This window comes from Phyllobates terribilis, unplaced genomic scaffold (genome assembly GCF_046119375.1).
Source record: "Phyllobates terribilis strain yellow unplaced genomic scaffold, ASM4611937v1 Scaffold_2__4_contigs__length_985480577, whole genome shotgun sequence".
Taxonomy (NCBI): domain Eukaryota; kingdom Metazoa; phylum Chordata; class Amphibia; order Anura; family Dendrobatidae; genus Phyllobates; species Phyllobates terribilis.
In genome coordinates, this window is record NW_027362762.1 from 744,715,863 (window position 1) to 744,730,563 (window position 14,701).

General features: G+C 46.5%; 1 protein-coding gene across 1 annotated transcript in view; it reads left to right on the forward strand.

Annotated features, from left to right (window-relative positions):
* Positions 1-6,971: 6,971 nt before the first annotated feature.
* EFHC2 (EF-hand domain containing 2) overlaps positions 6,972-14,701 on the forward strand; it is a 140,464-nt gene continuing 132,734 nt past the window's right edge. The window contains exon 1 of the mRNA XM_073667242.1: positions 6,972-7,121. Coding sequence (XP_073523343.1) covers positions 7,002-7,121 — 120 coding nt within the window. The 5' untranslated portion in view covers positions 6,972-7,001. The remainder of the gene's footprint in view (positions 7,122-14,701) is intronic.

The window sequence follows — 14,701 nt, forward strand, 5'->3', positions numbered from 1 at the left end:
ATTGCATTTTTTTGGTCGCCGCAACATTGCAATAAAATGCAATAACGGGCGATCAAAACATCGGCTCTACCCCAAATTGATATCAATAAAAACGTCAGCTTGGCGCGCAGAAAATAAGCCCTCACCCGGTCCCAGATCACGAAATATGGAGACGCTAGAGGTCTCGGAAAATGGTGACTTTTTTTTTTTTTTTACACCACTCACATAAAAAAAGAACCTATAAATGTTTGGTGTCTACGAACTTGTAATGACCTGGAGAATAATAATGGCAGGTAGTGGCAGTTTTACCATATAGTGAACGTGGTAAAAAAAAAAACCAAACAACTGGAATTGCACTTTTTTTGCAATTTTACCGCACTTGGATTTTTTTTCCTGTTTTCAAGTACACGATATGGTAAAACCAATGGTGTCGTTTAAAAGTACAACACATCCGGCAAAAAAAAAAGCCCTCACATGGCCATATTAACTAAAAAATAAAAAAGTTATAGCTCTGGGAAGAAGTGGAGCAAAAAACGTAAGTGCAAAAAACGGAAAATGGCCCGGGGTGAAGGGGTTAATAGGCAGTGTGACAATATGGAGGGAACTTATCAGGAAGGGAATTTTTGAAGTCCTTTTTGCTTGTTGCGGTGTTGCCTTTTGTAACGGTCTGGGAGGCGGAACGTCTGAGCAACTATACAAGGGGGCGGTCCTTGTAAGGAAGCGGGTGACTCCCAGGGAAGACGGGCAGGTAGTCACGGCAAGTGACAGGGACAGTCTCTGGGTAGAAGGGCAGGTAGTCACGGCAAGTGACGGGGACAGTCTCTGAGAAGAAGGACGGGTACTCACGGCAAGTGACAGGGACAGTCTCTGGGTAGAAGGACAGCAGGCAGGTGGCTGGTGAGCGCTCCCAGGTGAGCGGGCGAGAGTCTTTGGACCGGCAGGTGGTCACGGCAAGTGACGGCAGAGCCTCCAGGTAAGCTAGCAGGCAGGTAGCAGATGAGCGCTCCCAGGTGAGCGGGCAGGCTGGTCCATAGACCGACTGACAGGTGTCGGAAGGCAGACCGTCGGACCGCAGGCTTGCAAGCAGGTAAACGGATATCAGGCGGGTATCAAGCAGGAATCTGGCAGGAACAGGCAGGAATCTGGCAGGTAACTGGTAACGGGACCTGAGGGCTGAAGCAGAGTGAAGGCTTTGCAACAACATTGCTCGGGCACCTCCATTTTGGAGGAGGTGCCTTAAATATGGGAGGTCCTCCGGCAATTGGCCGGGGACTCCTTAGGACGGCGCGCGCGGTCCCCTTAAGAGAGGGGGAGCGCGCGCGCCCTAAGCACACTGCCGGGGAAGGAGCGCATGCCGGAAGCAGCGGGGAGAGAAGCGCTGGAGGACGCCGCGCCAGGAGCAGGGAGGTGAGAGGGACGGCGTCTCTGCCTAGTACCGGGCAGAGACGCCGATGCTACAGTACCCCCCCCTTTAGGCCCCCTCTTTTTTTTGGCCAGAAAGAAATATTTCAAGGAGAAGCGGGGCGTTGATGTTCTCCCTGGGTTCCCAAGTTCTCTCCTCAGGACCAAACCCCTTCCAATCTACCAGAAAAAAGGTCTTTCCTCTTACTCTCTGGGAGGCCAGAATACTCTCTACCTCAAAGACGTCGTCAGCGGAAACCGGAGCAGGAGGGGCACCTGGATTATTGAAAAAAGAGTTAAAGACAACGGGTCTGAGGAGAGATACGTGGAAGGAGTTGGGAATCCGTAGGGTGGCCGGGAGTTTTAATTTGTAGGCCACAGGGTTAATTTGCCTGAGGACTTCGAAGGGACTGATGAATCGAGGGCCCAACTTGAAGGAGGGTACTTTGAGCCGCACATGTTTGGACGAGAGCGAAACCTTGTCTCCCGGACGGAATTGAGGCGGATCCAGACGTCTCTTATCAGCCTATCTCTTCATCCGCTCAGAGGACAGAAGAAGAGCGGACCTGGTACTCTCCCAAATAGTAGAAAATTCGCTGACAAGAGACTCCGCAGCAGGGTTGTCCACAGAAACGGAGACAGGGAGCGGAATCCGGAGGTGCTGGCCATAGACAATAAAGAACGGGGACTTGGAAGAGGATTCGCTCTCGTGGTTATTATAAGAGAACTCGGCCCAAGGAAGGAGGCCCACCCAATCAGAATGGTGGGCATTAACAAAGTGCCGGAGATAGCTGGTAAGGATCTGATTGATCCGCTCCACTTGACCATTGGACTGAGGGTGGTAAGCGGAGGAGAAGTCCAGGGTGACGTCCAGCAGTTTACATGTGGCTCTCCAGAAGCGTGAGGTAAACTGAACCCCTCGATCCGACACGATGTGGAGGGGTAGGCCATGGAGACGGAAGATATGGCGAATAAAGTCCTTAGCCAGCTCAGGTGCAGACGGAAGACCAGGCAGGGGAATGAAGTGGGCCATTTTAGAGAAGCGGTCCGCGACCACCCAAATGACAGTACACCCGGCAGAGACAGGAAGATCGGTAATGAAGTCCATAGCGATGTGTTGCCACGGGGCAACAGGTATGGGAAGCGGCAGGAGATGACCAGCTGGTAAGTGTCTGGGAATTTTGTTGCGGCCACAAGATGAACAGGCAGAGACGAAGTCTACCACATCCTTACGCAGGGTAGACCACCAGTAATGCCGGGAAATGAGTAGGAAGGTCTTCTTTTGGCCGGCATGGCCAGCTAGTTTAGAAGAATGACCCCAGCGAAGAACCCTCTCACGGTCTGGAGGCGCCACGAACGTCTTGCCGAGTGGAAGACGAGTCAAATCCAAGGGGGCCACATTCATCACCTTGGAGGGGTCGATAATGTGCATAGGCTCCTCCTCTTGGTCGGAGGACAGGAAGGATCGGGACAAGGCATCAGCTTTGACATTTTTGTCCGCCGGGCGGAAATGAAGGATGAAATCGAAGCGGGCAAAGAACAAAGACCACAGGGCTTGACGTGGATTATGTCTCTGGGCATTTTGGAGATATGCCAGGTTCTTGTGATCCGTATAGATGATCACCGGGTATAGAGCCCCTTCAAGCAGGTAACGCCACTCCTCCAGCGCCAATTTAACGGCAAGCAGTTCTCGGTCTCCTATGGAGTAATTGCTCTCAGAGGAGGAGAAGATTTTAGAGAAAAAGCCGCAGGTTACCATTCTCCCGGAGGAAGACTTCTGGGTGAGCACCGCTCCGGCTCCAGAGGAGGAGGCATCAACCTCCAGGTAGAACTGTTTGTTGCAGTCCGGACGGTGCAGCACAGGGGCAGAGGAGAAGGCTTGTTTCAGGGAAAGGAAGGCCTCCTCAGCTTCGGATGATCATACCTTGGGATTTGCTCCCTTACTGGTGAGCGCAGATATGGGCGCAGTCCGTGACGAGAAGTGAGGAATGAAGAGACTATAGTAATTAGCGAAGCCCAGGAATCGCTGTATCGCCTTCAAGCCCTCCGGACGGGGCCACTTTAGGACAGCAGAGAGCTTCTCGGGATCCATTCGCAAGCCTGTCTGGTAGATAACATAGCCCAGGAAAGGAAGAGAGGTCTGCTCAAAAAGGCACTTCTCGTATTTAGCATAGAGGTGGTTCTGCCTGAGCCTAAGCAGGACCTGACGAACATCCCTCCTGTGTGTGGGAAGATCCGGAGAGAAGACCAAGATGTCGTCCAGGTATACCACCACGCAGGAGTAAAGAAGGTCACGGAAGATGTCGTTGACCAGTTCTTGGAAGACGGCGGGAGCATTGCAGAGACCGAAGGGCATCACACGGTACTCATAGTGTCCGTCCCAGGTATTAAATGCTGTTTTCCACTCGTCTCCCTGACGGATACGGACCAGGTTATACGCTCCACGTAGATCCAGCTTGGAGAAGATCCTGGCGCCTTTAAGATGATCAAATAACTCAGAGATGAGCGGAAGGGGGTATTTATTTTTAACCGTGATCTGATTGAGTCCTCTATAGTCAATACAGGGGCGTAGCGAGCCGTCTTTCTTTTTGACAAAGAAGAATCCGGCTCCAGCCGGGGAGGTAGATTTCCGGATAAATCCCCTAGCCAGATTCTCTTCAATGTACTCAGACATGGCCCTGGTCTCGGCTGCAGAAAACGGGTAGATACGCCCACGGGGAGGAGTGGTGCCAGGTACCAGGTCGATCGGGCAGTCATATGGCCTATGGGGTGGCAACATCTCTGCTTCCTTCTTACCGAAGACGTCCGCATAGGGCCAGTAAGGAGCCGGGAGACCTGGTAAATTAGCTGGAGTAGGCGGAGGGCGAGCTGGGCGGACCGGAACCAGGCAGGTCCTATGGCAGTCTGGACCCCATCGGAATACTTCACCGGATCGCCAGTTCAATACGGGTTCGTGTGTCTGGAGCCAAGGTAGACCTAGCAACAGGGAGTGAGAAAGTCCAGACAACACATGGAATGAGATTTCCTCAGAGTGCAGCATTCCCACCTGCAGGGTTATGGGTTCAGTGACGAGCAGGATGGTCTCCGAGAGAAGTCTTCCATCCACGGAGGCGACTGATAATGGTTCAGCCAGGGACTTGGTGGGAATACGGTATCTCTCTACCAGAGACTGGGAGATGAGGTTTCCAGCAGCTCCAGAATCCAGGTGGGCAAGTTCAAAGTGACGGTTTTCTCCCCAAGCAATAGAGACCGGTAAAGTCAGAGACGGAGAGGGCTTACTTTTGTCTAGGACGACCTCTCCGAGCGGTCCTAGACACTGGCGTTTCCCGGCTTCTCCGGGCAGGAACGGATGAAGTGCTCCATACTGCCACAATAGAAACAGCTTCCCTCGGCTCGGCAAGATTCTTGGCGAGATCTGACCATCTTGGTCTGGTCGATCTGCATAGGTTCAGGCGAGAGCGCCCGCGGAGTGACTGATAGGCAGGTCTCAGGGAAGTAGGAGCAGAGCAAGAAAAGTCTTTCTCCCAGGTAGTCTCTTTGGCACGTTCTTGGAACCGGATGCCAATCCGGGTAGCTAGTGACACCAGGTCATCCAGAGTGGTAGGAATGTCCCGACCAGCTAACTCGTCCTTAATCCGACCGGAAAGACCCTCCCAGAAGACGGACACCAGAGCCTCATTTTCCCAGGCAAGCTCAGAAGCGAGGGTGCGGAACCGTATGGCATATTGGCCCACGGTGAGACTCCCTTGGCGGAGACGTAGCAGAGAGGAGGCAGAAGAGGTTTTCCGTCCAGGTTCATCGAAGACTTTCCGGAAGGCAGCGAGGAAAGACGGCAGGTCGGACACCAGGGGATCCCCTCTCTCCCACTGGGGATTTAGCCATGCCAGTGCCTCCCCAGTAAGATGGGACATGATGAAGGCCACTTTGGCCCGGTCGGAGATGAACTGGTATGCCAATAGCTCAAAGTGCAGGGTGCACTGGTTTATGAAACCCCGAGCTAAAGTAGGTTCGCCGGCAAAGCGTGGAGGTGCCAGAAGCCGAGGTCCATAGTCGGGTACCATGAAGGGACTGGATTGCGGTACCGCAGGAATGGGCACGGCTGGACCAAAGGTAGACATAGACAAGTCACACAATGCGCCTAGACGAGAGTTAACGGACCGTAGATAGGACAGTACCACCTCCTGCTGAGTTTTCTGACGTAAGACTTCCTGGTGCAGATCGGAGATCTGGGGGCCACCGGGTTCCATGGCCCGAGCAAACTGTAACGGGTCTGGGAGGCGGAACCTCTGAGCAACTATACAAGGGGGCGGTCCTTGTAAGGAAGCGGGTGACTCCCAGGGAAGACGGGCAGGTAGTCACGGCAAGTCACAGGGACAGTCTCTGGGTAGAAGGGCAGGTAGTCACGGCAAGTGACAGGGACAGTCTCTGGGTAGAAGGGCAGGTAGTCACGGCAAGTGACAGGGACAGTCTCTGAGAAGAAGGACGGGTACTCACGGCAAGTGACAGGGACAGTCTCTGGGTAGAAGGACAGCAGGCAGGTGGCTGGTGAGCGCTCCCAGGTGAGCGGGCGAGAGTCTTTGGACAGGCAGGTGGTCACGGCAAGTGACGGCAGAGCCTCCAGGTAGGCTAGCAGGCAGGTAGCAGATGAGCGGGCAAGAGTCTCTGGACAGGCAGGTGGTCACAGCAAGTGACGGCAGGGCCTCCAGGTAGGCTAGCAGACAGGTAGCAGGTGAGCGCTCCCAGGTGAGCAGGCAAGAGTCTCTGGAAAGGCAGGTGGTCACGGCAAGTGACGGCGGAGCCTCCAGGTAGGCTAGCAGGCAGGTAGCAGATGAGCGCTCCCAGGTGAGCGGGCAGGCTGGTCCATAGACAGACTGACAGGTGTCGGAAGGCAGACCGTCGGACCGCAGGCTTGCAAGCAGGTAAATGGATATCAGGCGGGTATCAAGCAGGAATCTGGCAGGTGACTGGCAGGAAACAGGCAGGAATCTGGCAGGTAACTGGTAACGGGACCTGAGGGCTGAAGCAGAGTGAAGGCTTTGCAACAACATTGCTCGGGCACCTCCATTTTGGAGGAGGTGCCTTAAATATGGGAGGTCCTCCGGCAATTGGCCGGGGACTCCTTAGGACAGCGCGCGCGGTCCCTTTAAGAGAGGGGGAGCGCGCGCGCGCCCTAAGCACACTGCCGGGGAAGGAGCGCGTGCCGGAAGCAGCAGGGAGAGAAGCGCTGGAGGACGCCGCGCCAGGAGCGGGGAGGTGAGAGGGACGGCGTCTCTGCCTAGTACGGGGCAGAGACACCGATGCTACACCTTTTCTGTTCCATACTTGTCACCGTTACATAATGCTTAATAAATTTAGCACCCTTTACATATAAAGAAGCTAGAAAACAATCTCAAAATTCTTGATAAATTATCCTTTATGTATTTTTATTGACAAAGTTTTTAAAAAATGTTATAGATTGAACTAACAAAATCTGCTAACGTTACCCCTGATATTGGTATTTCTGTGCAGCTGAGCAGGACATTGTACACTGATCTTTCACAGGTGAATAAAGTTGCATAGCAAAAAAAAAAAAAACTAGAAAAAACTGAATAGATGGTCACTAGGTAACGAGCTAGGAAACAATGCCGTCTCCATGGTGGCAGCAGATCAGTGCCTTACACCGGAGGCTGATCAGTGTGACACCCAGCCTGCTGATAACCATGGCGCTGCCACTCTTACCAGGAAACTCCTTTAACCGGAATGTAAGTAAAAAGTGTTCTGATATGAAGCTGTCACATCACCAGGGAAGGAGATCACTGGTCATAAAGTGCAGGGAAAATATTCCTTGTTAGGTTGGGGTTCTATTTATCCGTGACATCAGGATCAGTTTATGTTTTGTCCCAGCTGATGGCATCAGTTGTCGTTTTTGCAGAAAAAAGCCCTTAAAAAAGAGGCTTCTTTAACATCTACACTATTTGCAAAAGGGTTAATCAACCAATATCCAACTTCTGTAGAGCAGGGCTGCGGGGACAAGCATTTACAAGAATACATTAGTTAGGCTTACAAATACTGATGGAAAATACTGATCGTGCAAACATGGCCAAAGACTGGGCGATTTTTAGTATCGTTGCTCTTTAGTTATTTTTGTCCCCTCCTTCCAAGAGCCATAACTTTTTTTTTTTTTTTGTTCTTCCGTAAACGTAGCCATATGAGGGCTTCTTGTTTTTTGTGGAACAAGCTGTAGTTTTGGATAACACCATTTTGCCATACAATACCACTACAGTTTTTTTTGTTTTTGTGTTTACCATTAATTTTGTGGTAAAAATGACTCTGAAACTTCTTTTTCCAGGTTAGTACTATCATAGGGATACAATTATAGTGATACTAAACTTCCATAGTGTTTGTTTCAAAAAATTGAGAAGTTTGCAAAAGAATTTCGCCATAGTATGTTTATTTTTCAGCGATTGAGCCTTTCGGAGGCTTCTTTTTTACCTAGTGACCTGACACATTTATAGATAACAAATTGAGGTACATACAATGATTTGATCACTTATATTGCATTTTTTTTAAAGAGGAATGGTGATAAAACAAAAAAAAAAAATCTTTTTTTATTTTATATTCTCCTCGAATACACTTTTACAGATGTGGTGATATCAAATGTTTATTTTTATTATTTCTTTATTGTTCTGGGGAAAAAGGCGGTGAGATGAATTTTAATTTTTTTAACACGTTACTGACATCCGGCATACATGTATGGCACAAGTTGGTAGCAGGTGTGGAGAGCTCTTGACGGGGTGAGCACAACCCATACCTGGCAGATAATGGCTGTGTGTCACAGCCAGGATCTGCCTCTGACATCATAGGGTGAAGCAGAGCTCTGCCCACAATAGCTAAGCTGTTAAATGCTGTTGTCACACTCTGTGCCGAGAAATGAGGGCGAATCCACCATCGGTGCCGATGGATTGCTATGACGGCCAGGGTTCTGTTCAAGACCCCATTGGCTGCCATCACGTAGCTCCTTTGGCTGGGCTTCAAAGTGGACCATGATTTTTACTATATGCAACAATACTGCAGTATTGCTGTATATACAAGCAATCAGATGATCGCAGCTTCAAGTCCCCTAAGGGGACTAATAAATAGAGTAAAAAAATATGAACCTTTTTTTTTTTTCATATTTTATATCAATCCCTTCCGATCTATCAAAAGATAAACAGAATTAACCCGATTGGTAAATAAACACGGTAAACAGATTTTTTATTTTGCTGCAATACTGCAAAAATGCTATAGGAAGTGATCAAAATGTCACATCTATCCCAAAACATTATCAATAAAAATGTCGTCTTACCCCTCAAAAAATAAGCCATCACACAGACCCATAGATCAAAAAATTAAAACGTTCGGGTCTCGGAAACCGGCGACACAATAAAAAAAATTTAAAAAAAAATAATTTCAAATTTTTTTTTACCACTAAAAAACCGAAAAGTTTGGAATCATTGTAATTGTATTGATGAGGAGAATCATATTGCCAAGTCATTTTTATGACGTATGCTGTGAAAACAATTCCCAAAAACAATGTTAGAATTGTGCTTTTTTCGCAATTTTATCACACTTTGGATTTTATTTTCCTGTTCTCCAGTCCACTATGTAATAAAATTAATTTAAAATTACATCTCGCCCTGGAAAAAACAAGCCCTCATACTTGTATGTGGACAGAAAAATAAAAATCTTATGGATCTTAGAAGAAGAGGAGGAAAAAACAAAAACGGAAATGTAAAACTTTTTTGTGTGCTTTTTTTTTTAGTCCCCTTAGGGACTTAACATGCGATCAGCCTATCACTTATACTATATACTGGAATGCCTCAGTATTGCAAAACATGCGATCAGCCGATCACTTATACTATATACTGGAATGCCTCAGTATTGCAAAACATGCGATCAGCCGATCACTTATACTATACTAGATGGTGGCCCTATTCTAACGCATCGGGTATTCTAGAATATGTATGCGTCCGACCGGGCGCGACTAATCAGCGAAGCAGTGTTTAAATGGGTTGTGCACTACTTTAAATTAACTGCCAAATGTATCCCTCCGGGGCCCCTAACGAATTTTGGAGGACCGGGGAGCGAGGCCGCCGGTTGGGGTACTTCTGCTGCGAGCAGCCGGGAGATGACCGGCTAGCACAGGGTGAGCGTGTGAGGGAGATGACCGGCTAGCACAGGGTGAGCGTGTGAGTGGGAGGGTGAGAATGTGAGGGTGAGCGTGGGAGCGTGAGAATGTGAGCGTGAGAAGGTGAGCGGGTGAGGGTGAGCGTCCGAGGGTGAGCATCCGAGGGTGAGCATCAAAGCATGAGCGTCAGAGCGTGAGCGTCTGAGCGTGAGTGTGAGTGTCAGAACGTGAGCGTCAGAGCGTGAGCATGAGCGTCTGAGCGTGAGATTCTGAGCGTGAGTTTCTGAGCGTGAGCGTCTGAGGGTGAGCGTCTGAGGGTGTGAGGGTGAGCGCCTGAGCTTGAGTGTCAGAGCATGAGCGTCAGCGTGAGCGTCAGAGCGTGAGCATGAGCGTCTGAGCGTGAGTTTCTGAGCGTGAGCGTCTGAGGGTGAGCGTCAGAGCGTAAGCGTGTGAGCGTCAGAGCGTCTGAGGGTGAGCGCCTGAGCGTGAGCGTCAGAGCGTGAGCGTGAGAGTCTGAGGGTGAGCGTGTGAGGGTGAGCCGCTAACGGCCGCCATCTTGTTCTGAAATCCCGCGTCGCTGATTGGCCGCGGCCTGACCAATCAGCGACGTGGGATTTCCTGGACAGACGGACGGGATAAGACAATTATATATATTAGATACTGGAATGCCTCAGTATATAAAAATCTTGGTCTCCTATGAAGCTCAGCCTGGAATTGGGAGCCGATAGATGTGAGCAAAAGTTACATTTAAACGCTATTTGAAATTGACAGCGGCATTTAACTTCTTAAAGAGAACCTGTCACCAATTTTTCCCAATATAAACTACAGCCGCCACCATTAATGCTGCCTCTTTTACAGCATTATAGTAACCTGTATATTAGTATAACCTACTGAGTTCAGAGCAAAGCACTGTAATGCCGGCTTTACTTCCGGTTCATTGGAGCTCTTTGGCGTCTCCCGGTGCATGTGCATTACAGTACTTTGCTCTGAATATCCCCTGTATTCCCCATATGTGTCATCAATCACATGACAACAGGTATACGATATAGATCTTTGCGGTCACTTGCCATCTAGACTCTCCTCCACTTACATACAGTTAGGTCCATATATATTTGGACAGAGACAACATTTTTCTAATTTTGGTTCTAGACATTACCACGATGAATTTTAACCAAAGCAATTCAGATGCAGTTGAAGTTCAGACTTTCAGCTTTCATTTGAGGGTATCCACATTAAAATTAGATGAAGGGTTTAGGAGTTTCAGTTCCTTAACATGTGCCACCCTGTTTGTAAAGGGACCAAAAGTAATTGGACAGATTAAATAATTGTAAATAAAATGTTCATTTCTAGTACTTGGTTGAAAACCCTTTGTTGGCAATGACTGCCTGAAGTCTTGAACTCATGGACATCACCAGACGCTGTGTTTGCTCCTTTTTGATGCTCTGCCAGGCCTTCACTGCGGTGGTTTTCAGTTGCTGTTTGTTTGTGGGCCTTTCTGTCTGAAGTTTAATCTTTAACAAGTGAAATGAATGCTCAATTGGGTTGAGATCAGGTGACAGACTTGGCCATTCAAGAATATTCCACTTCTTTGCTTTAATAAACTCCTGGGTTGCTTTGGCTTTATGTTTTGGGTGTTTGTCCATCTGTAGTATGAAACAACGACCAATCAGTTTGGCTGCATTTGGCTGGATCTGAGCACACAGTATGGCTCTGAATACATCAGAATTCATTCGGCTGCTTCTGTCCTGTGTCACATCATCAATAAACACTAGTGACCCAGTGCCACCGGCAGCCATGCATACCCAAGCCATCACACTGCCTCCGCCGTGTTTTACAGATGATGTGGTATGCTTTGGATCATGAGCTGTACCATTCCTTCGCCATACTTTTCTCTTTCCATCATTCTGGTAGAGGTTGATCTTGGTTTCATCTGTTCAAAGAATGTTCTTCCAGAACTGTGCTGGCTTTTTTAGATGTTTTTTTTAGCAAAGTCCAGTCTAGCCTTTTTCTTCTTGATGCTTATGAGTGGCTTGCACCGTGCAGTGAACCCTCTGTATTTACTTTCATGCAGTCTTCTCTTTATGGTAGATTTGGATATTGATACGCCTACCTCCTGGAGAGTGTTGTTCACTTGGTTGGCTGTTGTGAAGGGGTTTCTCTTCACCATGGAGATTATTCTGCGATCATCCACCGCTGTTGTCTTCTGTGGGCGCCCAGGTCTTTTTGCATTGATGAGTTCACCAGTGCTTTCTTTCTTTCTCAGGATGTACTAAACTAGATTTTGCCATCCTAATATTGTAGCTATTTCTCGGATGGTTTTTTTCTGTTTTTGCAGCTTAAGGATGGCTTGTTTCACCTGCATGGAGAGCTCCTTTGACCGCATGTTTACTTCACAGCAAAACCTTCCAAATGCAAGCACCACACCTCAAATCAACTCCAGGCCTTTTATCTGCTTAATTGAGAATGACATAATGAAGGGATTGCCCACACCTGTCCATGAAATAGCCTTGGAGTCAATTGTCCAATTACTTTTGGTCCCTTTAAAAACAGGGTGGCACATGTTAAGGAGCTGAAACTCCTAAACCCTTCATCCAATTTTAATGTGGATACCCTCAAATGAAAGCTGAAAGTCTGAACTTCAACTTCATCTGAATTGTTTTGTTTAAAATTCATTGTGGTAATGTCTAGAACCAAAATTAGAAAAATGTTGTCTCTGTCTGAATATATATGGACCTAACTGTAAGTTAATCAAACTGTTAAACCGCTTAGATTTCGATGTCAATTGTATACCATTTAAAAGGTTAGGAATGAGAGAGTGTAACATCCAAGGACCATCGCTTGGGGCCCACTGAAGGCTCTGTGGCCCCATTTAATCATTGCCTTTATGCCTGTTTTTCGTTTAGTTTTGTGTGTCTTGCACCTTTTTTTTTTTTTTTCACCCAATTCATTTTTCTATTTTTGCCTTTTTTATAGCTTATTTTATAGATACTCGCCTGTGTTTTATTTTCCGCTTTGTTGATGGAGTCAAGCAATTCTAAATGCTTAAGCCTGATTAATCAATTGATGCAAAATTTGGCACACCTCCACTCCAGTTTTTTTTTATTTTGTGTCAAACCCATGAATTGTGTGCTCCATTTTGATGAATTTGGTGCCAAAAATAGCAACAAGACAAAAAAGGAAAGAGACAAACATATACTCAAATGATGAATCGGGGCCTGTGTCAGTCAATGTTAGGCCATGTCTGGGTGTTGTAAGGAGACTGGTAATTGTACCAATAAACTGCAGTACATTATTATAGCAGTGTATTATTTAAGCGCTCAAGTGATCTGAAGTTCAGGTCTTTTAGGGGACTAATAAAAATGTAGAAAACTTTAAAATATATTTTGAAAAAATATTTAAAAGTTTAAATCTCCTTTTTTCCAAAATGCAAATAATGAAGTCTAAGAAATTAACACTTGCTATTGCTGTGTGCTTAATTGTCTGAAATAACAAAATGTCCCATCGAGTGAACGCAGAAATGGGAACAAAATGAACAAAATAGCAGGTTACCTCCTCCAAAAAAAATGGAATCAAAAGAGATTAAAAAGTAATTTAGACTCCAAAATGATAAAAATAAAAATGACTTCTTGTCACTCAAAAAAATAAGCACTTATACAACTCTGTCAACTGAAAAATAAAGAGCTACGGGAGCCTGAATATGGCCAAATAAGAAAAAAAAACTTCCCAGAAAGTGGCCTAAGTAGTAAAAACAAAAAAACAACTATAAATTGCTATTTTTCAATTGTACCCTACGTGGATTTTTTTTAACGTTTTAAAGGATAATATATGGTAAAATTAATGGTAACATTCAAAACTACAACTCATCCCTCAAAAAACAAGCCCCTTTTATGGGTATATTGGTGCAAAAATAAAAATGTTTTGGCTCTTGGCAAAGAGAAAAAAACAAAAGCACAATAAAAAAAACTAAAAATTGCTGCATCTCCAAGGGTAAAAGGAATTATCTGCTGGATATATCGGTCATCAGTTTGAGTTGGGTTGGGTTTTTGGGTATCAGACAACCACCAATCAGCTGGTGTCTGCTGCGACATTGGCTGGATGTAAGCAATCTTCTACTACTGATCTATTCCACCGATAGTTGATCAATAGGTGAGTCCCGGCTAACCCCTTTAATGAGCCTTGAAACATAACCTGGGATAAATGCCAAGCCACAAACACATCTGCAGAAAGCCTGTTTTAATGTTTTTTCTCCCCATCTAGAGACAGCCTTTTTCTGGATTCTTTCCCCTGAACAGTGTACAGCAGAGGCTGATAGGATAATGATGCCATACTTGAGGCAACGTAGGGGAAATGATCAGCTGAGTATGGAGTCTTACAGGCAATGATCCATGGGAGAATAATATGCAAATCGGCTATCTTATGACACCCCTTAAAGAGAACCTGTCAGCACAATTTAGCAAAGTAAAGGCAAAGCCGTGATGGCGCTTCTATACTGATTAAATCGATACCTTTGATGAAGAAATCCGCTCTGTGATTCTTGTTTAGTCAGCATTTGAAACTTTCTCCCATTGAGAATTCGGCGCACAAGGATGGGACTGTGGGTAGGATCTTCTCCGGCTCCGGCCCTGGCCCCACCGCCTGCCACTGGTGTTTTAATGACAGGTCACTGATTTTTCAGTGACCTGCCTCCTGTTTGAAATTTTGTGCACAGTTTGTTAAAAAAAAACATTTTTAACAAGGAAGTGACATATTAGCATATAGCTAAAAACAGAAAAATAGCAAGTGCATACAACTCATAGTAGATATGCAGATGTGAAAAATCCTCTTCTATAAGCTGGTTGTGGGGAATAGGTCTTATTTCATAATATGATCTATCTGTGTACAGTCATTTTGACATAACTCCAAAGATATTTACAGTCATGGCTGAAAGTGTTGGCACCTTTGAAATTGTTCCAGAAAATGAAGTATTTCTCCCAGAAAATTATTGCAATTACACATGTTTTGTTATACACATGTTGATTTCCTTTGTGTGTATTCTAACAACACAAAAAATAGAGAAAAAAAGGCAAATTAGAAATAATTTCACACGAAACCCCAAAAATGGGCCGGACAAAATTGTTGGCACTTTTCCAAAATTGTGGGTAAACGACTTTGTTTCAAGCACGTGATGCTCATTCA